Source organism: Kogia breviceps, chromosome 8 (assembly GCF_026419965.1).
Source record: "Kogia breviceps isolate mKogBre1 chromosome 8, mKogBre1 haplotype 1, whole genome shotgun sequence".
NCBI classification, from domain to species: Eukaryota; Metazoa; Chordata; class Mammalia; order Artiodactyla; family Physeteridae; genus Kogia; species Kogia breviceps.
Genome location: NC_081317.1, coordinates 47,792,767 through 47,819,929, shown reverse-complemented (window position 1 = coordinate 47,819,929; position 27,163 = coordinate 47,792,767). Strand labels below are relative to the sequence as shown.

Below are 27,163 nucleotides of genomic sequence, written 5' to 3'. Positions count from 1 at the left end.
GAAGTTTAATAGGACTCCAAAACTAATTGAAATTGAAGCAGGAGTGGGGGAGGAGAAAGTGCTATAGCTTACTAAAATATGTGAAAATGTTAGAGGGGGTTTAGATAACTGCTCAATGTGAATTCATGTGGTACAGCCTCCAGAACAGCTGGAATCCTAGGTTGCATTAACGAAAGATGAATATATGGACTATGAGAAGTGATAGTCTGCTTGGAATCCTGTTTCTTGACATCATACTTTAAAAGAAATGAAGAACTGGAGTAAGAGTAGAATGAACTCTTAGTCCAGAAGAACTGGACTAAGAGTAGAAGGAACAGAATGATAACAAGACTGAAACTATGCCACATAAGGAACACTTGAAGGTACTGAATGCTCGAAGGTACCAGGATATTTAGCTTGCCTCAGAAGGACCCCAAGTGCTAGAAAGGAAAGAATCCTACCTTCCAGCAAAAGTACCTTTGTGTTTATTTTTGCCCCTCCTCTCTAATTTTATTTGCTATCTGCTACTTTTTCACCTCTAAAATCAGTAGGTCTGCTGGCTTGGGGGCCTTGCAGCCAGGGGAGTCACTAGCTTATGCCTTGTTGTACACTGATCATGAGAGAAGATTGGGGTAGCTACCTGTTCTGGAAAATGGTGATCAGACCCTTCTCCAGGGTCTGAACTGCTTCTCAGAGTATAAAAGCCAAGATTGCTCTGTTAAGCCTTGATTCAAGAGAACTTTTTATGATAAAGAGGTAAAAGAGTCAGATAACCTTACTGACAAGTGAGGAGAAAGGTGGTTATGGTGGTACTCAGCTCTTTAGTGCTAGAAGAAGAGCCTAGTTCCCTTACTCCACTGGCTGACTATAGCTGAGAGTATCAAAAAGCAATAGTGTCCTTTCTACAATAGCCCAAGTAACAGTCCGTACTCATTTCTTCTTTCCCCTTTGTAAGGGGAAAGAGGCCCGAATTTATAGTGGAAATTTTGGGGTACTTGTCTTACTAGAGCATAAATTTCTTGAAGGAAAATGTCTTATTCATCTCTGTAATTCCTCCGTTACCTGTTAAAGTGCCTTGCTGATATGATACTTTCTATGTAAACGCCTCCTGAACTCTTTTCACCCATCTGGTTATCATAGTACTTCATATATAGCTTAATTACAGTACTTAATGTTGCATTGTAACTTTTTGCTTTTGTTCACCTAACAGATTGTACACCCTTCTAGGATAGAGTGGCAACTGTCTTGTTCATTTTGATATCCCCAGCACCTATTATAGTATCTGGCACATAATAGGTACTCACTAAACTTGGAAGAAATAAATTATGTAGAACTATGATCACATCAGATACTCGGAGTTTGAGGATAGCTCTAAAATAACCCTCATTTTATGAACGTGTTCTTTTCCCTCTCCTTTGGTCTCTTCATTGTTGATCTTTCTACAATGATTAGACCCCTTTTCTGGCCTGCTTTGCACCTCCAGTGTGATAGCTGATTAGCTTCCCCTGTCTATGATCTTGTCCTCTCCTATAATGTTAAATCTAAGGATAGATTTGGTAACAAGCCCTATATTTTACCCTACTTTAGGACTGCCCACATCTGTACATTGCCTCTCATGAGAAGCTCAGATATTAATCACATATCACTGAGAAATCACAAAATAGAGGAGTTCACTAGGGCCCTTATCTCTTCTCTTTTTAGCAACAGTGATATGGGAGGAGGTTTTATGAAGCTTGGGAATTTGCTAAGATATATGGGAGTTCTGTCCTAACTAATCCAGCTGGCCAGCTGTATAACTGGGAGACATTGACCAGATATGTCTTCCAGCTCAATCTGATGGCAACTTGGAGCATGGATTTGAGGTGAGAAGGAGGGAGGAATCTCCCAGGTTTCTGACTTGGATGATAAGTGTATGGTGAAGGGCTTTCAAACATAATAGGCAATACAGAAAGGTACAGACTTTGAGGGGGAAGACTGATGCATTTAATTATGGATAGGCTGTGTACTAGGATGTCATGAAATGTGCCCACATGAATATATGTAGTAAATAATTGGATAAAACAATCTGAAAATTAGGAAAAAGGTCAAATTTAAGAGTTTTTAAACCACAAGAATGAGTGGGATTTCCTTGGATATAATATAGCATTAGAAGTCAACGAAGAGCAGAATCCAGAATTTAAATGAATAAAGGGAAAGTTATGAAGAGAAGACAAAGAAGGAATGATCTGAGAGTAAGAAAAACCAGAAAAGCCCAACCCCCAAGCAACAAAAAACATAAGTGGAAAAAAAATTGGAAGAAGAAAGGATGTATCAATAATGTCAAATATTACAGAGTAAGATAACTTGAAACTGCCCCTTGGATTTGATAATTAAGGAGTCATATAATCTTACTGTGAACAATTTCATTGGAATGTCAGGAGGAGAAGCCTCATTGCAGTGTCATTAGGTCTAATGGCAAGATGAGGAGCTGGAAACAGCATGTGTAGGAAATTCTCTTGAGTTTAGAAGAGGAAAGATAAGATGGTAGTTAAATGCCTATAAAGCCTAGGATGCAGGCCTTCTTCTTAATCCCTTAATGCCTGACCAATCTCCCAAGAGGACAACTTCTCAGACAGCCACACAAGGAACTAGGACTTTTTTAGAAACCTAGGCCATGGCAGATTCAGCAGATACTAGCTTTTCTGCTACTTCACATATGTTATATAATATTTACGAGCATATCAGCCTCCTATGAGGATATTCCAGATCATGTATGCTGCAAGCTCATATTCTTTCTCTTTGTTTCCCACTCAAAAAACTATTGCCATAAATTACTGAATGGTAACATCATTATAGGGCTGATCTTAATCTGTCTATAATGTATTTTTCAAAAAAACTTAATCATATACAAACTTTGTTATTAGTAAAACAAAAAGATCTCTCCCCTTCCCCTTACAACTAATCATGCTGCATCAGTATGCTCTGAGACCATTGTTGATCATCTGAACTGATCAGTAAAGTTGTTAATGCATCCAAAGTCTTAGAGTGAACCACATGTTTCCCATTCGTTCTGAGTGTTCACTGGCTGGGAATTCATGACCTCTGGGAATTTACTGTCCTTATACAGTAGTTTTCAGCTTTTTCCTATGAGTACTGGTGGTGGGGGCCTTGACAAGGTTTTCTCTGTATAAGGGTTGTCCTCAGTGAATTTGGGAAAAATGTTTTCAGACCAGAAAGCAGAAAAGCTGTCTGCTGACCTGGGTCTCTGACTTTGCCATCACCTTTGTGTACTCGTAACTCACTTCCCACCCAAGCAAGTATACAAGTGGAAGTCCATAACCTCCATGTAATGTAATTAGGGGCTCTATTCTGACTATCTACCTCCACTCTCTAATGTTATTGCTGCTCTAGTCAGTACTTGGCAAAACCGTAGAGCTTATAGGAGGATATATAGAACACAGGCTGACCAATGGGTTTTAGCCTCTGGACTCAAGACTATTGGCTCCCCCATTTTCTTAGAACTCTTCTTCCTAAAGTCCTTCTAAATGCCAGCTTCTTACCAGGAACACCCTTAGGAATCTCTTATTCTCTCCATCTTTGCTGGGCATTGTCTTAGTAAGCTTCCTTTGTTTCTCCAGAATGCTAAGATCTAACTGACTTTAATGAAGAAACTGTACAGATTGGATCAGCACAAATTTATTCTGCTTTCTCTACCTGGGGCCCTGGGAGCAAAGGACTGCAGCCATCTCACTAGTTCAGGAAAATAGCCCTGGGCCTCCAAATCTCAATTTCTGTTACACTGAAAATCCTGTTTTTCTAAAATAAACATGATCCACCTCTACTAATGGTCCCTTTATGCAGCTAAAGTGTCTGATTTCATCCATCTGTACGGGCCATGGATTTTTGCCCTTTTAATCATGTCTTTTACAAATATTAAATGCGACATGTCTAAAACTGCTGCAAGCAGTTTCTTCCTCAATTTGCTTTTTATTTATTTATTTTTTTTCAGTACCACAATGTCCTCGATTGCCCAAGCCAGAAACCTGGGAGTCATACTTGACTTCTCCCTCTCTGACCCTCACCAAAATCCTCACCTAACTCTGGCTCTTAAATGTCTCAAATGAAAATCCTCTACCTTACATCCTAATTGCCACCAGGCAGTCTTCATCTTTCATTTGGATTACTTTGACAACCTCCTAACTGGTCTTATTGCCTCCACTCTTACTTCTCTTTTATTCTCCAGATCAGAAATGCAAGTTGATAATTTTATTCCTCTGCTTAAAATTCTTCAGTAGTCTTTGCCCTTAAGAGAGAATCCAAACTTTTATAACATGTGTCTTATAAGGTCTCTCATAACCTGCCTCATCTTTGTGCCACTTTTTCACTTCACATTCTCTGCCTCAGAACTCTTTTGGTTTTTTGTGCTACCATATTCATCCTCACTTTCATATTTCTGTACTTATAATGCTTTGACTTTCAACTTCTATATTTTGACCAAGTAACTCCTATTCATCCATTCTTTATAATGCAGCTTAAATGTTACTTCTTTAGAGGAAAATTTCTTGAATCCCTGAACTAGATTAATTGTCCTTGCTGTGTGCTGCTATAGCACCCTTTACTTTCATATGATAGCACTTAGTACATTTTAATTGTTAAATCTCTAGACTTTAAGCTCTGTGAGGGAAGTAACCCTGCTATCTTGTTTGCTGTTATGAGCTATTCAAAGATGAAATGAAATTTCATGGGAGCTTATGTTTCCTGTCACCAGTGTGTTCTTGCGTAGGTTGAATAGCTCCAAGTTGGAAGTGAAATAGAGAACCATTGGAGAGTCTTTCAGTCCTTTCCAGTCAGAGGATTGTTCTTTCCAAATAATCAAACATACATATATATATAGCTGTTTTGAAAGACCCTGTAAGTCAATGTAAATGAAGTTCACCTAATTGAAAATACTGAATATTTAATAACTAATGGCGTATAGAGAACCTAAGAGATATTTCTAATTTAGGGTACTATATCTTGAGTTCTTGAAACTAATGTTAAGTTTTTTAATCTCTTATAGGTGAAATGAATCAGAAGTACAAGGAGCTAAAAAAAAGGGAGGAAAATATGGACAGTAAGTAATAATCTTATAGATGTGAAAATACATTGTCAGACAGTTGTTCATTTATACTGAATCAGAGATCTCATTTTGAGATGATATAATGACTAATAATAGAAGTGCAGAAGTGTGGACATTGAAAGCATTTGCCTTGAAGTATTACTAAATATCTAGCATAGTTTAGATGGGTAGAGAATTCTAGAAAGATTTTGTACATGTGTATGTATGTGTATGACTGTATGTTAGGGATAGATTCTAAAGCTAATACGTACATTTATAGTCTATAGACCACTCATTGATTGTTGAATGTTCTCTTTTACATGCTTCACCTTTAATATGTTTCACCTTTTTTTAAGCTTTTCATAGTACTTATCTCATTATTTATTAGCCCTCACCTCTGATTTTGTTTCTTGGTTCTATCACTAACTGAAGCTTTAGTAGCCTTCTATTGTAGCTTCTCATTCACTTTTTTAAAAAATCTGAAAAAAAAATCTGAATTTGACTTTGTAAATAGGTCTTCACTTAAACTTATGTTGTACATTCATAAGTTTATCAAAATTCACTATATTAATGATTACTGGTTTCCTTTTTAAATTATCATTTTTCTAAAATCTGACATTTTTATAGGTCTGAGGTCAATTGTTACCTTCAAAGAAACATGTTATAAAGCAGTAATTACCAACTCTGGCTTAACGATATCCCAAGATTTCTTTGAAATCTCAGCAAGTACCAAAAATTATCTCAAAATTAATTTGTTGTTTCATGCTAATTGTAAAATTATTTTAAGTTAATTTTTGGAATATCCATAGAAATATTTTAAGAATGTAAATAAGAGCAAATTACGTACTAATTCTATGTTAGAGAAGAAAAAGGAGGATTTCTTAGAATATTTATTTGTAACAAATTACTAAACTTACTTAGTTGAGACTAATTTGGCATTATAAAATATTCAATTTTCAGGTAAAAAAGGTAGTTAGTAATATTTTCCAAAGTAAAGTCAATGGCTAATTATAGATGTTAATTGTAGATGTATCAGTGAGATCCTAGTGTAAAAAAAAAATCCTAGGATTTATTCTCATCTCCATTTTATCAACTGTTACTTCTGAGCCTGAATTTATAAATTTTTAGTTTATTTTTATTAAGGTCATAACAAAGTTTAAAAGTCTGAAAGTATGTAGAAATGTTCTTATTGAGTAATTTAATTACCCTTGGGTTAATAAAAAATTAAACAGTGATAGCTTAAAATTTGCCTTGAATTTCTAAAAAGTACTTTTCACACCTACAAATCAGAGCTTATGTAGTGTTTAGCTATATCAACAGTAGCATCTCATCATATTTTTCAATTGGCAGCCTTTATTGAGACTTTTGAGGAAACTAAGAACCAGGAACTGGAAAGGAAGGCACAGCTAGAAGCCAACATTGTTGCACTCTTGGAACACTGTAGTCGAGTAAGTACCACATGCCTGTCTTAGTGTCTTCATTATTTTTACTGTGATTACCTTTCTAAATACAACTCAAAAACTGCAGTGGTTCACTATTATGTAAGAGTACAGGATACCTAATGAGTATCTTGATTCCTCAAAAAAACATTTATTGAGCAGCTACTATTGTGTGGTACCATAGGAGGAAAAATGCATGGTCTCTTTTCAATATTCTAAGTGTTTTAAAAATCCAGTCAGTTCCTAAAATAGAATAGTTGAATTTTTTCTACAGTAAAATAAAGCAAATGTAAAAGAAACAATTCTGAATTTTAATTTAACCTCTCCTTATTGAGAAAACCCTTACTTTGAATCTCACTGTATTCTTTTATAAAACATATATATAATGAATGATGTATTTCAAAAAAGAATACCCTTTCGAAACATCCAGTCCTTCAGCACCATTTTCAAGAGTTTTATTGGAAAGTTAAATCAGTGGAATTTTTTCCACTTTTATGTCTCTGCAAATACAGGATATAAATCGTATGAAACAGATATCCTCTATCACCAATCAAGAGCTGAAGATGATGCAGGATGATCTCGATTTTAAATCTACTGAAATGCAGAAATCACAAAGTACGGCTAGGAATCTGACTTCAGGTGAGGAAACAACCTACATTTTAATATCCTTTTTTCTGTAACAAACTGGAACTTTTAAAATCTAATGTTATTCTCTTTGATTTTTTTTTGAAAGACTGAGGATATAATTTATAACTGCCTATTGCTGCAGTCATTCATAGGCTCAGAATTTTGTGTGACTTTTCATATCAACTTAATAGTAATTCATTGGGATATTCTCACTCATTTAACATTTATTGAGTATTTGCTTTATGCCTTTGCTGTAACTTGGGTATACAGGGATTAAAAAAAAAAATCCAGTCTGTTTCCTCAAGAAACTTGCAATCTGGTGGAATGACAAACAAACAATTGAAGTGTAATGAAACAGTGTTATGGTAGAAGGATAAGGATCAATGGACGTGCACCGGGCTCATATCCAGTGTGGTCTTGGGTAGTTAGGAGAGGCATCCTAGAGGTGGTAATGTTTTAATTATAGTTTCAGCCATTATGACTAACATGAGACTAGAGCAGCATTGTCCAAAAGAAATGTAATGCCAGCCACATATATATTTTGAATTTCCTAGTAGCCGCATTAAAAAAGTAAAAAGAGACAGGTGAATTTTAATAATATATTTTATTTAACCCAGTGTATTCAAAATATTATCATTTCAACATGTAGTCAATATAAAATGATCAATGAGATTTTACAGTTACAGCCCATCTCAGTTTGGACTGGACACATTCCAGTGCTCAAAAGTCATATGTGGCTAGTGGCTGCCATTTGGATAGTGCAGGTAGGGATTAGAAACAAATATACATAATTGAGCTTAAAGAGCCTAGGATAAAGTCAAGTCAAAATTTGTATAGTATCTTTGGTTTTTTGAAGTGATAGATTCTAACTATGATGGCGTATGGTGACTTTGAATTAGCTATGTTTTATTTATCTACTTGAAATTACTCTGTTAGTTTGTGAGATCATGGAGAAGGAAGACACTATTTGCTAACTTAAAAATGTTGAAATATTCCCCAAATGGACTAGTTTCCATAATATCCCTTTATCTGGAATCCCCAAATCTAAAAAAACTCTTTACAGCAAAACCTAACCTGACCTGAACTGACATGAGGCTATTTAATTATCCTACCTAGTGTGACTATTCATACTTTTTGCTGCAGAAGTATATTCATCTACTTGATGTCGGGTTGCTGCCTCCAACCCTGTCATGGGAGTTATATAATAATCAGTATATAGGGCTTCCCTGGTGGTGCAGTGGTTGAGAGTCCACCTGCTGATTCAGGGGTCATGGGTTCGTGCCCCAGTCCGGGAAGATCCCACATGCCATGTAGCGGCTGGGCCCGTGAGCCATGGCCGCTGAGCCTGTGCATCCGGAGCATGTGCTCCGCAAGGGAGAGGCCACACAGTGAGAGGCCCGTGTACTGAAAAAAAAAAAATAATAATAAGTATATCCACTATATTACTTTTCTAAAATTCAAAGAATTCTGCATTCTAAAACACAACTTCCTAGGAGTTTTATATAAAGGATTATGAATCCATAAATGCATATTGAATGCTATTAATATGCAGTTGAATTTAAATTGATGATATGGATGGAAAATTCTCATTCTGTACATTTATTTTATCTGCCCAGATTTGCTTAAAGTTTGTTTGCCATAGTTTTATTTGTATATCTGAATTATATTCCACGTAAGTGGAGTAGGTGCATTCTAAATTTGATGTATACCTACTGTTGGTTTAACTATGAGTATTTTTTTAATTGTGATAAAAAACACACAAAATTTACCATCTTAACTCTCGGTAAGTGTACAGTACAGTAGTGTTAACTATCTACACATTGTTAATGCAACAGATCTCTAGAACATATTCATCTTGCAAAACTGAAACTTATACCATTGAACAGCAGCTCCCCATTTCCTCCTCTTGAGCTCCTGCTAACCACACTCTGCTTTATGTTTCTAAAAGTTTGACTATTTTAGATACCTCATATAAGTGGGATCATGCAATATTTGCCTTTGTGTGACCAGTTTAGTTCACATCATAATGTCCTCAAGATTCATCTGTGTTGTGACACATGACAGTATTTATTTTTAAGACTGAATAATATTCTGTAGTATGTACATACCACATTTTCATTATTCATTCATTTGTTGGTGGACATTTAGGTTATTTCCACCTCTAGGCTATTGTGAAATCCTGCTGCAGTGGACATAAGTGTGCAAATATCTCTTCAAGATCCCATTTTTAATTATTTTGGATGTATACAACTATGAGTGTTTTTACATCTTTATTTTCTTTTTTCTATTAGCTGAAGAATTTTATGTTTAATTATTTCATCTAAGAAACTTCTGTTTTGTGTTTTAGACCATAGTTTTAAATTTTTCATTTTCTAAGGTCAATATTAATTCAAGTTTTTGCCTCCTTTAAGCTACCTTTGTATAATGGCTGTCGAGAAACATACATTTTTTAAAAGGGTAAATATCAATACCAGGAAATGAATTTAATAATCAGGCCTTTGTATTCCTTTCATACTTTTATACTTTGTGTTTACATTTCTTTTAAAAACCTAGTCTTCTCCAGAGGTGTAGAATTAAAAAAGAATGAGAACTGGCTTCAAAGGAGATCCGGTTTGTTACTATGATAAGGATTTTACTGAAAGTTTCCCTTTTAAAGTTTGAATTATCTGACCCCTACAATTAATTTCATTTAGTCAGTTATTTTTAAGTGTTAATTTAAGCCAAGCATAAAAATTGTTTTTCCTCTCTTAATACCATCCCCCACAAGAAACTTTTTCTATCTGGAAATCATAAGAGGTTTATAATATTCTGGTTCATCTTTCAGAGATAATGAATTTTACATTCCCCTTTTGTGAACTGCCTCCCTTTGACCCTTGAAGTTATAATTGGAACTCACCCGATTTTCTTAGCGTACTCTATGCTTCTTAATGGAGCAATATCACTCCCAAAGGGGCAAAATTACTTCTTGGGGGGGAGGGTAAAAAAAATTTGAGATACTAACTATAAAGGTGTGTGGCCCTCCAAAGGGTCACTGTACATAAACAGATATATATCTGTAATATAAAAAATTCATGGGAGGTGACTGGGAAAACAATAGTATACAAAAGGCTCCTGAGGGGGATAGTAATGAAAAAAAGAAGGTTAAGATACACTGATAAACTGCATGAGTAAAGAGACAAGGAACCTGTCAGCAATAGTTTTTATTTATATTTTTGGAAAGGAAACTCCAGGGAATAAACAAATGCGCTGATGGCAGAATATTTCAGGAACATTTCCCCAGGTCAAAGTGGTTCCTTCTGAGCTTTTGCTACTATGTACACACTACTTGGTAAACTTTGCAACTTCATAGCATATCAGAAGGAACTAGTCTGCATCCTCTTCCTGTCTCTTCTCTTGGAGAAGCTTTTAGCTTTTCATGGGGTCCTGGAGTTAAAGGAAGATAAACTTTACCCTGTACCAACCAACTGTTTTCTCCCTTTCTCTAGGAAAAGCAGTATATATAGTTTAAAAATGCATTTCCCTAATATATCTTTAAATTAAACTTGTAGTTAGATGTATATAACTTTTCACCGAACAGCCAAATATACAAACTAAGTACATTTCCTATTTAGAGCATTGAAACACCATAAGCTTCAGTGACTTTGATTCAGCACTTTGATTCTCAACCTATTTCCAACCCTAGTAGAAATATTAATCCAATTAAACAAAACCGTCTCAACAACATTTCAGTCCATATATTAATATATCTTTTAAAATAACATATAGTCAATGTGGTTGAGTCTTAAGACTCTTTAAAGAGACAGAAGGAAATGTTCACATTTAATTATACCAACTTAGTACATATTTGGTTGGTAACAACCTCCTTTCTTAAATCAATGTCTTTTGAAGCTTTTTTTTTTTTTTAAATATTTGGTATTTTATACTCTATGTGATTTTTGTTATATTCATAAGTAGAGAGTTGCTCGATTCTTGAACATGATATTTTTATTATAATGTCACCTTCCAGGTATATTTTAATCTTTCTAATTTCATAGGTAGAAGAGGAAGGTTTAATAGCAGCTTTGTATTGATTTTTCCATTAGAGAATCTGTATAGATAATAAAACTTAAATTTATTAAGTCCAAGTAAATTTTGCTAAATCTTACATGAAGAAACCAACTTAATTACTCATTGCCTGCCCTGTATAAGAGAGACATCCTGGTAAGAAGGAGTGCCAAAAATCTATGTATAAACTCTAACCAAATCCTAATCTGACTACTGAAATGTGTATGCATTGAGTAGGCTTTATGGGACCTAGGAAAAAGCAGCAGCTAGAAGTTGAAAGAACTGAGTACAGAGATTTAAGATGCTACCCACTCCACAGGAGAAAAGTTTAGAGATGTATTTAGTTCAGCAAACTTAATTGCTTATTTATAATATATATCAGCACTTTTCAAAGTAGCAGAATATAAAGTCTCTACAACATGTCATTTAAAATGTCCATTATAGGGCTTCCCTGGTGGCGCAGTGGTTGAGAATCCGCCTGCCGATGCAGGGGACACGGCTTCGTGCCCCGGTCCGGGAAGATCCCACATGCCGCGGAGCGGCTGGGCCCGTGAGCCATGGCCGCTGAGCCTGCGCGTCCGGAGCCTGTGCTCCGCAAGGGAGAGGAAAAAATGTCCATTATACCGTAAAAATTTACATTTAGTAAATTTACTAAATTTACATTTAGTAAAAATGAAGAAAGAAGAAAATGTGAGTCAAGGGGAAAGGCAGTCACTACATACTGAACCTGAGATAATCCAGACGTTGAAATGAAAAGAAAAGGACTTTAAAAGTTTATAAACATATTTAAGGGCTTGAGGGAAAATAAAATCATAAAAATGAAAAGATTGGAGAATCCCACAGAGAAATGGAAATTACAAAAAAGAACCAGGTAAAAATTCTAGAGTTGAAAATATAACTAAAATGAAAAAATTCACTGACCTTAATAGAAGATTGAAGACAGCAGAAAAAAAAGAATTAGTGAACTTAACAATAAATAAATAGAAATTATCTAATCTGAAGAAGAAAAAAGAATGAACAGAGCCTAAATGACCTGTGGGACAGTTTTTAAGCAGTCTAATTTACATGTAATTGGAGTCCCAGAAGGAGAGGAGGGACAGAGAATGGGGGAGAAAAGATAGTTGAAATAATGGCGGAAAATTTTCTGAAAATTTGATGAAAAACTTAATTGTATAGATCTAAGAATCTCTTTCAACCCCAAACAGGGTTAATGTAAAAATTCCTTACCTAAGCACATCATCATCGGACTGCTGAAATGCAGCAATGAAGAGAAAACAATAAAAGGAGCCAGAGAAAAATAATATGTATACACAGGGTACAGTATATCCCACTATGGGATTAAATTTTATCATAAAAATCATTGTGAATTTTGTATTTTGCTCTGAAATATGTTACTTTAATATAAAAATCTTCTACCCCTAAATCTAAGTAATTTAAGGAAGATGTTCATATTTGGCTTTTGACACTCTGAAATACCACTATTTTTTTGAGGGTATTCATAGTCCTACTTTAAACTAGAGGAAAAGTGAAGGTAAAATGTTCTAAGATGACAGTGCATCACTGTATGCCTCTACAAATAAGTAAACTACAGGATGTATTGGATTATTCCCATGCCTATCCCTGGGAACACAGAAGAGAAGAAACTGGCCAAGGCAGGTTTGAATCCAGATTTCTTCGTCTAAATATACAGGATATATATTTCAATTCCATTTTAGTATCTGTTTTTGAGTTAGCTGAAATCAGATTTTATTTTGGTAGCTATAAGGAAAGCAGAACAAAGGATGGTGCCTGGGGAAAGAAGCCTGAAGTAGCAAAATTGACCAAGTGTTACTGTTCCTCTTCCCATAACTCACTGTTGCTCATTGAGGCATCTTTGGATCATAAAGTCACATTTGCTATTGTAAAAAATGTACCTTTCATAAAGGTGATAACAATATCACTCAGCACCAAAGCTTGACTGGCTGTTGACCTTGGGCAATAATTACCTTTCTAAGCTTTAGTTTCCTCATATAATAAAATTTACCCTTGCCCAGGGCTATTACGAAAAGTAAATCAGATAATATATAAAGCCAGGCACATTCCAGGTTCTCAGTAATATTGGTTTCCTCTTAAACCTTTCTTTCCCTTTGAAAAAGAGACCTTTGAAGCCAGCATCACAAAGTTAAGAAGTCTCTGAAATAGAGAAGGTAGGTATTATATAATCCTACCAGAATGGAATATTTTTTAAAATACTGTTTTCTGATTATAAATGCAATTCATATTCATTATAGAGGATTTAGGAGATATAAGCAAGCATAAATAAAAACTAAAAATACAATCCCACTATCAAAAGTTTATTACTATTAAAATTTTGGTGTCTTTTGAGTCTTTTTTCCATATTTTATCACATCTTGTAAAAAAATAAAAAGCCTTTTCTGAGTATTCTCTGCCCAGCTGTTATCCCTCTTTTTCAAAGGTTTCACAGTCAAATTTCTTAAAACCTTCGTCTCACTCTTGATTCCATTTCTTTCTGTGAAATCTGTTCTCAGCAGATACATCCAGGTTCTTCTGGTCAGTAAATTCAACACATATTTTGCCATCTTTTTTTTTTTTTAAATCTCTAAGTAATATTCTGCACTACAAACCACTTCTTTATTCTTGAAATATCTTTTCCCCATGACTTCTGATTTTTTCTCTTATTTCTTTGGTCATTTCTTTTTTTTTTTTTTCTTTAACTCTGTTTAAGGTTTTTGGTGAACATGTGATTAATTAGAGTGGCTTTTACTGCAGGTTCAAACTACATTGCTTCTTACCATGAATGTAATCACTGATGACTGAAAGAATTAATCTTGTAGCATAGACTATTATATCATTACACCATGTGCCGCTGTAGTTTAGGCTGCATGAGATCCCAAAGATTTGTCATTTATTTACAAAATCTCACCAATGGTAAAGTGGTGGGTAGATTCTACCAACAATAAATGTGATGACTTCATAGTTTCATGTACTGCCATATTTAAATGGAGTTAAGCTCTTCCACTGTATATTGCTAGCTTCCTGTATGTTATGCTTTGGTAGGCACAGAAAAAAAGGTATTTAAAAACACAGACAGGGCTTGTCACACAAGGCACCACCACAGAGGAAGGGGTCTGAGAGGACTGTCATTACTGTGATCATTGACTATCAGCAGATTTATTCAAAAGGAACAATAGTTCTCATAGAAACATCATTAGGTATTCTTGATGGCATTGAACTTGGGTACAAAAACGAACATAGGAAGGTGTAAACATTGAAACTCACCAAATGCATGTCAAGTGGGAAAATCTGCCTACAGCACCCCTGAGGTCCTAGGCGTTTCAGCCTCAGGCAAATCAACCTTGGTTCACCTTGGCACTGACAGGGCTCCATCAGATATTACATCCCCTGCCTGTGCTTCTTTTATGCTGATTGACAGCCTCTCCCCTCCCGGCCCCCAGCTCCCTGGGCCAGGCCGCCTGTTTTGTCAGCTGCCGTCTGCCTCACCTCACCAAGGCTCGGCTGCCACTCTGCATCCGGGCCCTGGGAGACCTTGAATCTGCAAATAACACTGGAGAATTCAGACTAATCGGTTCAACTTCCCTCAGGCAAAGGGAAAAAAAGATTTTTTAAAAGGAAAAGGATTCAGAGAAAGTGAGCAAAGTCTTGCCTGGTCTCTACTTAGGGAATCGGAAAGAGCACAGTCAATTGAATAAATGGTTCACCTAATCATGGGGAAAGCAGGGAGGAGAAAAGCTCTGCTTTGTGGCTTTTTACTCTTGTGAGGTCACTTACAGAATCATGTAATATAAATAAGTTCTGAAGGGTTAGGAAGTGGAAGTAATTTCCTTCATTCCTCCACGTCCTATGTCATGTAATTTTCTCTCTTTTTCTTTTTTGAAAGTGCACTTCTGCTGTTGGCCACAATCCTTCACGCTGTGCATTTGGTACATGCACACATGCACACAGATGTCTCTCATGACTGACCCATTTTGAGGCTGAATTAGTTAAGATAGTAGCTTACCTTAAAACAAGAATGTAAGTTGGGAGGACGTCTATGGTTCTGATAAAGATCAAGCACCATTAGATTCTGTCATGAAAGAGCTCTATATATCCAAACTAGGAATCCATTTACCAAAGTTTTATTGGAGAAATATTAGTGACTATTCTGGCATTCTTTGTGTTTGCCCTTTCTGATATTTACCTGGGTTTTCCTAAAAGTTCTCTAGGCTATTTTTTCTGGACTTCCCAAGCCCTCTTCCTCATGAATGATACTTGCTTGGAAATTGGGTGTCCCAGTGCAACTGCTTGCTAATTGTAATTTAATTTGAATCTCACTTAAGAAAGCATTTTCTTTGGCGGGGGAAGAAATCTTCAAGGAAAAAAAATACCTTCAGATCTTGATTTGTATAACTAACCCCTTGCACTTGGCGGATCATTAGATCTCACTAGTTTGTAATGCAATCAGAGTCAGCATTCTGCTCTTTCTTTGGTCATTTCTTATTCTATATGGATCCTTCATGTTAATTTATTCTTTAAAAATTTGGTATTCTTATACGTGCAGTCATGAATCCTTTTCTGTTGATGATTTGAACCACTCCCATGGCTTCAGGTGCCATCTCTATGCTGGTGATTTCAGAATCTGTATCTTCAGAGTTCACATTTTTCCCTCTGTGTTTTAGACCCATATTTCTATACATGGACATCTTTACTTATCTCTGTTTGGATGTTTCTGAGGTATCTCAAACTCAACAAATCCTAAATCGACTTCAGTGTATCATAAATCCCTCCAACAGACAAAAGTGTATATGTCCCTCTGCCTGCCCACCCGTACACTCATCTATTCAAGCTGGAAATGGGATTCCACATTTTCTCTCACTCAACTACTGTATCCGGTCTATTGCCTGATTTGTTCATCCCAAATCCCTAATATTTCTTTTTTTTTTTTTTTTTTTTTTTTTTTTTGTGGTACGCGGGCCTCTCACTGTTGTGGCCTCTCCCGTTGCGGGGCACAGGCTCCGGACGCGCAGGCTCAGCGGCCATGGCTCACAGGCCCAGCCGCTCCGCGGCATGTGGGATCTTCCCGTACCGGGGCACGAACCCGTGTCCCCTGCATCGGCAGGCGGACTCTCAACCACTGCGCCACCAGGGAAGCCCCCTAATATTTCTTGAGTCCCTCCGGATCTCTCCTGCACTGTTTCTTCATTTATTTTTATCTGACATAACTGTATATTTTATATATATAGTCTTCTTCCACTGGAATATAAGTTCTTTGTTCGTTGCTATATTCCCCATGCCTTTCTGTTTGCCTGGCACATAGAAAGCATTTATTTAATAAATATTGGGGTTTTCAGGGCTTCCCTGGTGGCGCAGTGGTTGAGAATCCGCCTGCCGATGCAGGGGTCACGGGTTCGTGCCCTGGTCCGGGAAGATCCCACATGCCGCGGAGCAACTAAGCCCGTGAGCCATGGCCGCTGGGCCTGCGCGTCCGGAGCCTGTGCTCCGCAACGGGAGAGGCCACAGCAGTGAGAGGCCCGCATACCGCAAAAAAAAAAAAAAAAAAAAAATATTGGGGTTTTTTTAAAGTTTTTTTTGATGTGGACCATTTTTAAAGTTTTTATTGAATTTGTTACAATATTACTTCTGTTTTATGTTTTGGTTTTTTGGCCATGATGCATGTGGGATCTTAGCTCCATTACCAGGGATCGAACCCACACCCCCTGCACTGGAAGGTGAAGTCTTAACCACTGGACTGCCAGGGAAGTCCCTAAATATTGTTTAATGAAAAAAAATCCCCACCAGTCTAAGATTTCTTGCCTAGATCACTGAATCAACACTTAACTGGTCTTCCTGCACATAGTTATGCTATTTCAATTAATTGTCCACATGGCAACTAGAGAGAACTTTCTAAAATTTAATTATGTTACTCTCTGATTTGAAACTCATTGATGACTTGCCATAGCCCTTAGCATAACGTCCCAACTCCCTATCTTGACTTAAGCCCTTCATGAACTGAAATCCTTCAATTTTTCAGTTTTCTCTCCTACCACCATCCACTTTGAACTTTGGATTCTAGTCATACTTCTCTTATTTGCGCAAAGGTACCATGCTTTCTTACCTCTAGACTTTTAGACTTTACCTCATGCTTTCTTACCTCTAGACTTTTTTGCACGTTGATTATTTTCTCAGGAACACTCACTTTTTCCTTTGTGTGGTTGATTCCTAATCCTTAATATCTTAGTTAAAAGGCATGTCTTCAGAGAATTCTTTTGACCAATACCACATGTACTATGGTACCCTGTATTACTTTTTTCATAGTAGTTATCCAGTTTACTGTAAATGCTTATTTAATTTCCTAATTTAACCTCTAGAATATAGCTCCTCGAGTGAAAACAATGATGTCTCTGTTGATTTCCATTATATCCTCAGCACCTGGCACATAGTAGATGCTCAATACTTTTGAAAGAAAGAATCACACACACACATACACACACACATGGGCAATCTTCATTATTTATGGATTCTGTATTTGTAAACTTGCTCTCTCACTGAAATTAATTTGTAATCCCAAATTCATATTTGCAGCACTTTCATGGTCATTTGTGAACACACGCAGAGGTGAAAAATTGGAATTCAAATTTGAAATATTTGAATGCTCGATCGAGTTCCCAGTGGAGGTTGATTAAGGCAGCACTATGCCTTCCTGCATTAGTTCTCATACTATAAACAAGTGTCCTTTTCATGGTATATTACTTAATGTCACTTTTTTTTTTACCACACTTTTGTGTGTTTTTGCTAGTGCTTTTGCTATTTAAAATGACTCCCAAGTATAGTGCTTAAGTGTTGGCTAGTGTTCCTAAGCACAAGGCTGTGATGTGCCTTACAGATAAAATATGTCACTTAGGTAAGCTTCATTGAGGCATAAGTTGGCCTTGAGTTCAGTGTTAACAAATCAACAATATATATTAAATAAGATATTTAAAGAGAAACGTACATAAAACAAGGTTATGTATTAGTTTGATGATAAAAGTATCATCAAAGTTGATAAAAGTATCGTGACCAGAGACTCACAGAAACCTAATCCTGTATTTCCCAAAGGAATTCAGTATTTGCTAACTTAGTGTTTACAATCACTTTACAGAATATAACTACCACAAATAATGAGAACTGACTGTGTATGTACTTATAACATTTTGCTCATAACGTTTCATAACTTGCTTTTTTCCCCACATAACTGTGTATATGTCATGCACATATTAAAAATGATGAATCTTTATCTCCTATTATTAGTAAGAAAAAGAACTATGTGTGTTCTTACATGTTTGTATGAGAAAGGAGACAAATGTGATTAATATACATTGGGTTATGTTGGTTACCGGGGGGGTAAATAAATTTTTAAAAATTTATCTTTGGGGCTTCCCTGGTGGCGCAGTGGTTGAGAGTCCGCCTGCCAATGCAGGGGACATGGGTTCGTGCCCCGGTCAGGGAAGATCCCACATGCCGCGGAGCGGCTAGGCCCGTGAGCCATGGCCGCTGAGCCTGCGCGTCCGGAGCCTGTACTCCGCAACGGGAGAGGCCACAACAGGGAGAGGCCCGTGAACCGCAAAAAAAAAAAAAAAAAAAAAATTATTTTTGTATTGTCTCACTAGTTGTAGTGAATGCATGTTTCTTGTGCAGATACTCTTGTAAAACATGATTTTTAATGATTGCATTTCCTTTTGTGTAAGGAGTAAAATTTCGACTAATTATGGCCTTGAATCTTCCTGCGTTTCAGATAGTCAGCGTCTACAGTTGGATCTACAAAAAATGGAGCTACTGGAAAGTAAAATGACTGAGGAACAACAGTCTCTAAAAAGCAAAATTAAGCAAATGATAACTGATCTGGAAACATATAATGATTTGCCAGCTTTAAAATCATCAGGTGAAGAAAAGATAAAGGTAAATGGTAACAGTTCTATGAAATTGTAATTCAAGTTGGTTTTTTCTTGATTAAATTTAATAATACATGTATTTTTTTAATTTATAAAATTTATTATTTTCAGTTGACTATTTGATATATAATCTAAGAACAATTAAAGAAGTTTACATATATAGTAGGAATTTAGAGTGATTTAAGTTTCACAACAAAAGACAAACATTGAAAAGCAAGTCAGGGCTTCCCTGGTGGCGCAGTGGTTTAGAGCCCGCCTGCCGATGCAGGGGACATGGGTTCGTGCCCCGGTCCGGGAAGATCCCACGTGCCGCGGAGCGGCTGGGCCCGTGAGCCATGGCCTCTGAGCCTGCGTGTCCGGAGCCTGTGCTTCACAACGGGAGAGGCCACAACAGTGAGAGGCCCGCATATCACAAAAAAAAGAAAAAGAAAAGCAAGTCATAGGGTACTTCAAATATAAACTTTGTTAAATGCAAATTTGATTACGATATTTCTCTACTTAAAGACTTCTCAGTGGCTTTTCATTGCCATTTACATTAATTTAAAGTAAATCTGGGGCTTCCCTGGTGGTGCAGTGGTTAAGAATCCGCCTGCCAATACAGGGGACACAGGTTTGAGTCCTGATCGGGGAAGATCCCACATGCCGCGGAGCAGCTAAGCCCGTGCGCCACAACTACTGAGCCTGCGGTCTAGAGCCCGTGGAGCCACCACTACTGAAGCCCGCGCACCAGAGCCTGTGCTCTGCAACAAGAGAAGCCACCACAATGAGAAGCCCATGCACCACAACGAAGAGTAGCCCCCGCTCTCTGCAACTAGAGAAAGCCCGCGCGCAGCAATGAAGACCCAATGCAGCCAAAAATAATTAAATTAAATTAATAAATTTACAAAAAAATTTAAAAATAAAGTAAATCTGATGGAGTACAAACACATATGACAGCCCTAATAACTTATTATTAATATAATTAATATTAATTTAGCTTATTATAATTAAAAGCATATTTTTACAAACAGGTTTTAGAGTAATTATAGCCTTGGTAGAATTTTATCAGAATATTATTGAAATTGTTTAAGTCAAATTCTGTTTATATTGGTTTACTAGGTATCTGCTAAAGCCTGTTACTTACTTCTGTTTGGATCTATCTAGAAATTGCATCAGGAGAGAACAGTATTATCAACCCGCAGAAATGCCTTTAAAAAAACAATTCAGAAACTAAACACAGAATATGAGACACTAAAAACACAATTGCAAGAAAACGAGACACATTCTCAGGTAAAAAGAAAAAAAAAAAGACTTGATAATCATTTCTGTTTTTAGGCTATCTGTCCTGTTCTCTTGATCTATATTTTCATTCCCAAAGCAATCCATTCCTTTTTTTTTTTCACCTGCTTTATTTACCTTCTAGATTTTCTGGCTTTGAAGATAACTATATTCTGTATAGTCTCCGCTCAGAATGAATTTACTCCTGCTTCCTGACTTCTCTAAACCTATATCGAAGGCCAGTTTTATGCTAGGCACTGTTCTGGGCACAGCCATTATGCTAATGGCTTTTAAAAATTTCAAAAGTAAAGTGTTTTTAATGCAGAAACTTTGCTAATACATAAATGCTGCAGATAACAAAAATGAGCCGTAATGACTAATATCCCACCACCCAGGAGATGATTCTGTGTATATGAAGACAGATATTTCTAGTCTATATTTCTATTATGTGTACACTTAGTTTATACATGTACATACGTACACATTTATTTCTGTATATTTATAGAAATGGTACCATATTGTACCTATTCTTTGGAAACTTGTTTTTCATTATTAACTATACATCATAAATACTTTCCTTTGTCAGTAGATTTTTTTAAAATATGATTCTATATAATATTTGACTATATGGATATAGCATAATTTACTGAGTCAATTCCAAATTGTTGACATTAGGTTAATTCTCGTTTTCAAACTATTCAAATAATGCTATAAAGAGCAGTACTGTTCTTGAATTTCTTTATTTACATCTCTGATTATTACACAGGATACATAGACAAGCCGCCTTTTCATATCACTCATCCTGTTGATAATTACCTGAACAAGATCCAAGGTCTTCTACATTGAGAGCTCTTTCTAAGGGCAGAAATGATTTCTCTTTCCCTCACTTTCTCCCCAGCACTGTACTAGTGGTTAGCACGTTATAGGTGTTCAATAAGTGTTTGTTGGAGGATTATATGAAGCATGCGTGTCATATACAAAATCAGTAATTATGGTCTGATAAAGGTTGGTCATTCTCACATCTAAGTATCTACGTTAGCAATTTGCAACTATGATTTACTAATGCTAAATGCATTAAATTTTTTCTTCCTTCGTGTAGTAATATGATGATGATAGACAACCATCATTAACATTTTGGTATAATATCCGTGTAAATTTTTATTCCTTTGCAGTTATACACCCTTAATTATATTGTTTATACAAATAATGAAATCATTCTATGCATATGCTCTTTAAGCAATTGTTTTCTTAAGTGTTTTCAAGCACTTTTTTTGATGATATTTTTATGGTATCAGCTATTTCATTGTGTGGATGTACCATTTAAAAAAAAGATAAACCTTATATTCTTCTTGAAAGGGGTGGACTCTCTTCAAAGTTTGCCACAACTACTAAAAGCTTAGAAGTCACTAATTTACATATTTCAAATTTATTCGTCAGTTACTCTGTCTCTACTTTGTAATATACAGGCCTGGATATAGACTTGTGAATAGCAAAATTATCCTACTCTGTTTAGAGTGGGAATGGATACTGGAGAAGAAACATAAGAAAAAGTTTATGAGGCCATTGTCTTATGGTTCATAGGAAAAAATACTGATATTTCATATGGATTTTTGGCCCTCCTCTTCCACTGAATGGATGATTTAAAGAGGAAAACATTTGACAAACACAATTTCTTAGAGCCAGTCAGTGGCTACCTCATTTATTCCCACATTAAGTGCTAATCTTATTCCTAACCCCACGTACAGGAATTTGCAACATAAACCACAATTTACAATGCTTCTCTGTATTATTTGTTGCCTTTTGTGAATCTCAACTGTTTGAATCACATCCTGGTCTCCCTGTCTTTTGCAGTTATTTACTCAAAAACTGGCATTTGAGATCTGTAATTTATACAATAGACCTTTTTTTTTGAGTGGTTATTGATTTGAAATCATTTAAACACATTTATATTGGAACAAACTGTAAAACTCCTAGAAAACATACGGGAAAAGCTCCTTAACATTAGTCTTGGCAACAGGTTTTTTATTATAACACGAAAAGCACAAGCAACAGAGGCAAAAATAAATAAGTGGGTCCACATCAAACTAAAAAGTTTCTACACAGCAAATGAAACAACAAAATGAAAAAGCAGGATGGGAGTAAATATTTGCAAGTCATATGTCTCATAAGGGGCTAATATCCAAAACATAAAGAACTCATAACAGACTTTTAAAATAAGTTGTAGGAAAAAAAAAGACAGATGTGTGCTTCATGACATCCTTGGAGCTTTAAAGGCAAGTAACTGAAATAGATGTATAATATAGAAGGAATTTGACCATCTGACACAGTGTTGCTTTTATATCATTATTCATGTAGCACTTAAGGGGTCTGCTGCATTATAAGGCCACCCCTTTGTATGAAAGAAAGAGGAAAAATTTGGTACTTGACTTTGCAAAAGGTTATTAGAGATTTATTGTCAAAAAGTGCTGACTGCTTCCTTAAGTCCATCTTAACTTCAAGGTTCTATCAGGGGAAACTAGATCTGATTTAGTAGCATTAAGTCACAGCACATACAGTTCATATAATTAATTAGTTATGATTCATCCTAATATCTAGATTTATCTCTTTGGAGGAAACAGTGGGATGGATGCTACATTAAGACTGAACTTATGCCCTGAAAATAATTTTAACATGAGATTAGAAAGAACTATTAATAATTCTGTTTCAATTATCAGATTTTTTTAAATGATTATTACTTCTTGGAAATGTCCAGGCAGAACATTATTTTAATGTTTCATTTTTCAGACTGTCCTTTGTTTAGGAAAAAAAACTATGTGCATCTTAAAAAAGAAAGACCATACATAACCCAGAGTTACAAGGTTAATTAAATCAGAAAACAATTTAATTCTATAACAGTAAAATTGTCTTTGGAGGAAGCAACCATCAATATAATATCCACATTAGCTTCCTGTTGATGCAGAAATTATTGTAACAGTGCCAGCTTTTTACCAGCCCTCTTATAATCTTCACACTGCAGCTCTGCTCTTATCACAGCCTGTGGAATTAGACAGGAAATTTAGCCCTGGAAATAAGGAAGTTTCTCCTATATAGCTGAACCTTTGCAGTATTAGAATATATAGTACTTTTGTGGCATTAGACCTTCAGGTTTCAAGGAGAGATTCCTATCATGTCCCATTCTTCTTTTTAAAGTTCTTTTAGGAAAGGGAAAAATCATAAATTGTCTTTCAATTGGTATAATAAATAATTTCCAATTAAAGTAAACAGAGTAAACCTATTGTCAAATTCAGCATTATATTTATTATTGTATTACTGTTATTTCATTTTTTTTAATTTCTTTTTTGTCTATCATGGCTTTATCAATAAAATGCAGGGAGTTGAAAAGATTTAAAATTGGGGGTGTTTTTTTTTCTTATCGTCTCAAAGGGGTGTATAATTGTTTTGAATATGGGCACTGGTTAACATTTTTCTTTTGTGTTTTTAGCTTACAAATTTGGAGAGGAAGTGGCAACACCTTGAGCAAAATAATTTTGTGATGAAAGAATGTATCCTTTAAAAAACTGTGAATGAGCTTGACTGAGTGATTTTTTTTAGGAATTTCTTTAAAGACTGAAATGAAATTCAGTTCAACATCAAATACCTAATATGTACAAAACACTGGCTAAACTATGTGGAAAATAAATGAATAAGACTTAGTTTCCATTCTATGATTGTGTGTGTGTGTGTGTGTGTGTGTGTGTGTGTGTGTGTGTGTGTGTGTATACCAAACTAATAGAAAGCAGACTGTACAAAGCCACAGTGGGGCATAGTGACTAAGTGCACAGGTTTTAGAGTCAGGAGATCTAATTTTAAATATTGACTCTACTACTTATAGGTTATGGGCTTTGGACAGTTTACTTAATTGTTTAAACCTCAATTTTATCATCTCAAATGCAGTTAATACTTCCTTCTCATAGAGTTGGTGGGAGAATTACATATAACCATATATATGTATGTGTATGTATGCATGTATGTATGTATAGTCATTTGTTGTTATTTATAATGCTGTACCTTGAATATATGGGCAGCAAAGGGAGAGATAAACCAAGTAGTGTCATGAGAAATTTGACCTTCAAGCTCATCTGTGTTTCAGCCAATTCAGCTTCATCTACCAAGATAGTACTTATGTCCCATCTTATTTCTATCAGGATAGTTCTTATATTCAGTCTTCTTGCTTGTCTTTTTGTATGGACATAGAAGGAAGCAGCTGCTGAGGACAAGTATTGTGGAGTTGTAAGAAACATTTCCCCAAAGATTGTTTCTTAGTCCCCTTCTGACCTATTTACAGACATCTCTGCTTAGAGAACTAGATCCCGACTCACTGGTTGCATAGATTCTCCTCTAGGACACTACTGAACATCAGCTCAGGGCAGCATGGACCCCAGCTTACCTCCAGATGAGATGCTTTAAGGGCTTTATTCCCAGTGGTTGTGCAACTTATTTTAAAAGCAGAAGATTCCCATTCACAGTATGATAAAGTCCAGAATTCTGGTTTTGTGCAACATAAAGTAGGTGATTTTGAAACAGAGTGAAGTCTAGAGACTTGCCTGAAATTCTGTGTGGTACTCTAAAGGACATAGTTCTTCTGAACATTGAATTGTTCTATGACCAGATTAAGATTGAGATGAATAACATGTTAACTCTAAAAAAGATTTTATACCATAGGTGAACTTTTTTGAAATAAGTTTTGCCTGGCCTTTTAGGTTTCAATTGATGCTTAATCTGTTTATTTTAATAACTATTCTAATTGTGCTTTTTTGTGCCATCTTCAGTTTTCAATAAGAAAAATACTAGTACAATTTGGGTCCTTTCTGAGTCACAAAATTAGATTAATATTTGTTTTGATACTGTTTCCCTTTAACTCATGTAATTAGTCATAGCAACCAAGAGTCAAGAGAGTGATTACCGGCCAATTAAGAAGAATGTGACCAAGCAGATTGCAGAGTATAATGAAACCATCATAGATGCTCTACATAGCACGAGCAGAAACTGAGTCTGAACCAACTACAAGTCTCTATAGAAATATCCTCTTGCTGCTAAGCTTCATACATGCCGGCTGAAAAATAATAGCTAACCCTTGAAGAGTTTTACCTAAAATTTTTGAATGTTACAGTTTTTGTGGCCTCTTTGAAGTGTAAAAGTTTAAGTAGTATAATAGTTTAATAAATAGTTTACTTATAAAAAAGTATCGTCTCTTTTTATATTTGTATTTGTTTTGCATGGGTGATAAAATGTCTCAAAGAACCAGGAGATAAACAAACTAAAAGTGGCCATTGTTACTCATTTAGTTGGTATAATACATCTATGGCAGCACATGAGATCGTCTTTTCATATGTCAAGCCTAGGAGGGGTGTATGGAGTATGATTCTGATTTAGCACTTATCAACCTTGCCAATTTTTGCTTCTAGAAAAAGTAAGACTAGAAGGGAGATATTTAGTTTTGAGCTTTACTTCTCAAATAGGGTATATTTGATGTGTTTTAAGACATATAAAGTCACATGTAAATATATAACATTTTTTATATATCAGTTATTCCTAAAGATTTTGAATTAAGGCTTTTAATCTTTGCATTTTTAAAATACTTTCTCACATGTAAATATTTGCTAGGAAAAACATGAAATTTAAAAGAAATGTTGTACTTATGGCTGGCTCTTTTGGACTATGGCTACTGCTATTCATTTCCACCCTGGAGTATACATTCACTCTTTAGTACTATAGGAGGACTTAAGTAGATTAATTTATAAGCATTGCTAGAACATTTGAAAGGAAAAGGTGGAAGAAGTAGAATTGTGTTATAGGAACCTGGGAGACATTATGGTAACTAAAGATGTATACTCTCTTTGGGGCAGGAATGAGTCACCTTGGCCGACATAAAATATTCCTTAAAACTATCCTTCCTTCGCTCTGATCTCATGTTCATCAAGTTATTCTTCTTCTCGGTATTCATGAAACACAGGCACATTCGTTTCTTTTTTAAAAGGCTTTATTGAGATACAATTTATATACGATAAAAATACCCATGCATGTTGCTTTCTTGAAGTAAATATTTATCATTAAATTATTCAACTTTAGTTCTGTGTGAGTTTAGGTAGAGGGGTGAACATTGTTGAGTTTGATTAATTCTGAATTACTAGTATGGCTGAAGATCTTGCACAGTGATAAATTCATTTAGGTGGCATCCATAAAGTGTGCTCTTCAGATCCTGAGCTCCTCAGATTTTTAATAGGTGTTATACCACCAAAGGATTCGTAGTCAAAGGAATTTGGGAAACATTATTTGAAACAAAGGTAAATTGTTTTCTTCTTGACTGCTCAGAACCCTTAATGTGCTAATGTGCAATAAGTTCAAGAAGAGTATATACTATTAATATTAGGGTCTTTTTTTCTGAGTAGTAGGATTGTGGATCTTTTAATCTTCATTGGACTTTCTGATATGTTCTCAAAATTATCTGTGATATACATATAATACTTAGACATGCAATAAAAATTCAAATAAAGTCATATAAACAGTTAGTACTTTAACTTGTAGAAAGGACATTTGATAGTTAAGACAACTCTGTAGTCATTGAACTAGAACTGAACCAGTCTTAACCCAGAAAGGAAGTAGGAAAATTGCCTATTCATTAAATATATGCATTTGCATTATAACAGTGTGAAGTTTGGCAGAAAAAAAAATTTGAAAATTTCTTGAAAAAAGCAAGGTTCTCAACTTCCATTCTAAATTACTCATATATGATATTTGGGGAACATAACTGAGCAGGATTTCTTTAAACTAAAACG

At 35.6% G+C, this 27,163-nt stretch overlaps 1 protein-coding gene across 3 annotated transcripts in view; it reads left to right on the top strand.

Moving 5' to 3' along the window:
* Nucleotides 1-25,569, top strand: part of IFT74 (intraflagellar transport 74) — an 81,374-nt gene extending 55,805 nt beyond the window's left edge. For all 3 annotated transcript variants that reach the window (XM_059072966.2, XM_059072969.2, XM_059072968.2), the window contains exons 14-20: nucleotides 5,018-5,071; nucleotides 6,407-6,504; nucleotides 7,008-7,134; nucleotides 18,935-19,098; nucleotides 20,235-20,360; nucleotides 23,830-23,890; nucleotides 25,259-25,569. In XM_059072966.2, the coding sequence (XP_058928949.1) occupies nucleotides 5,018-5,071; nucleotides 6,407-6,504; nucleotides 7,008-7,134; nucleotides 18,935-19,098; nucleotides 20,235-20,360; nucleotides 23,830-23,890; nucleotides 25,259-25,377 (749 nt within the window). In that variant the 3' untranslated portion in view covers nucleotides 25,378-25,569. The remainder of the gene's footprint in view (nucleotides 1-5,017; nucleotides 5,072-6,406; nucleotides 6,505-7,007; nucleotides 7,135-18,934; nucleotides 19,099-20,234; nucleotides 20,361-23,829; nucleotides 23,891-25,258) is intronic.
* Nucleotides 25,570-27,163: the final 1,594 nt, after the last annotated feature.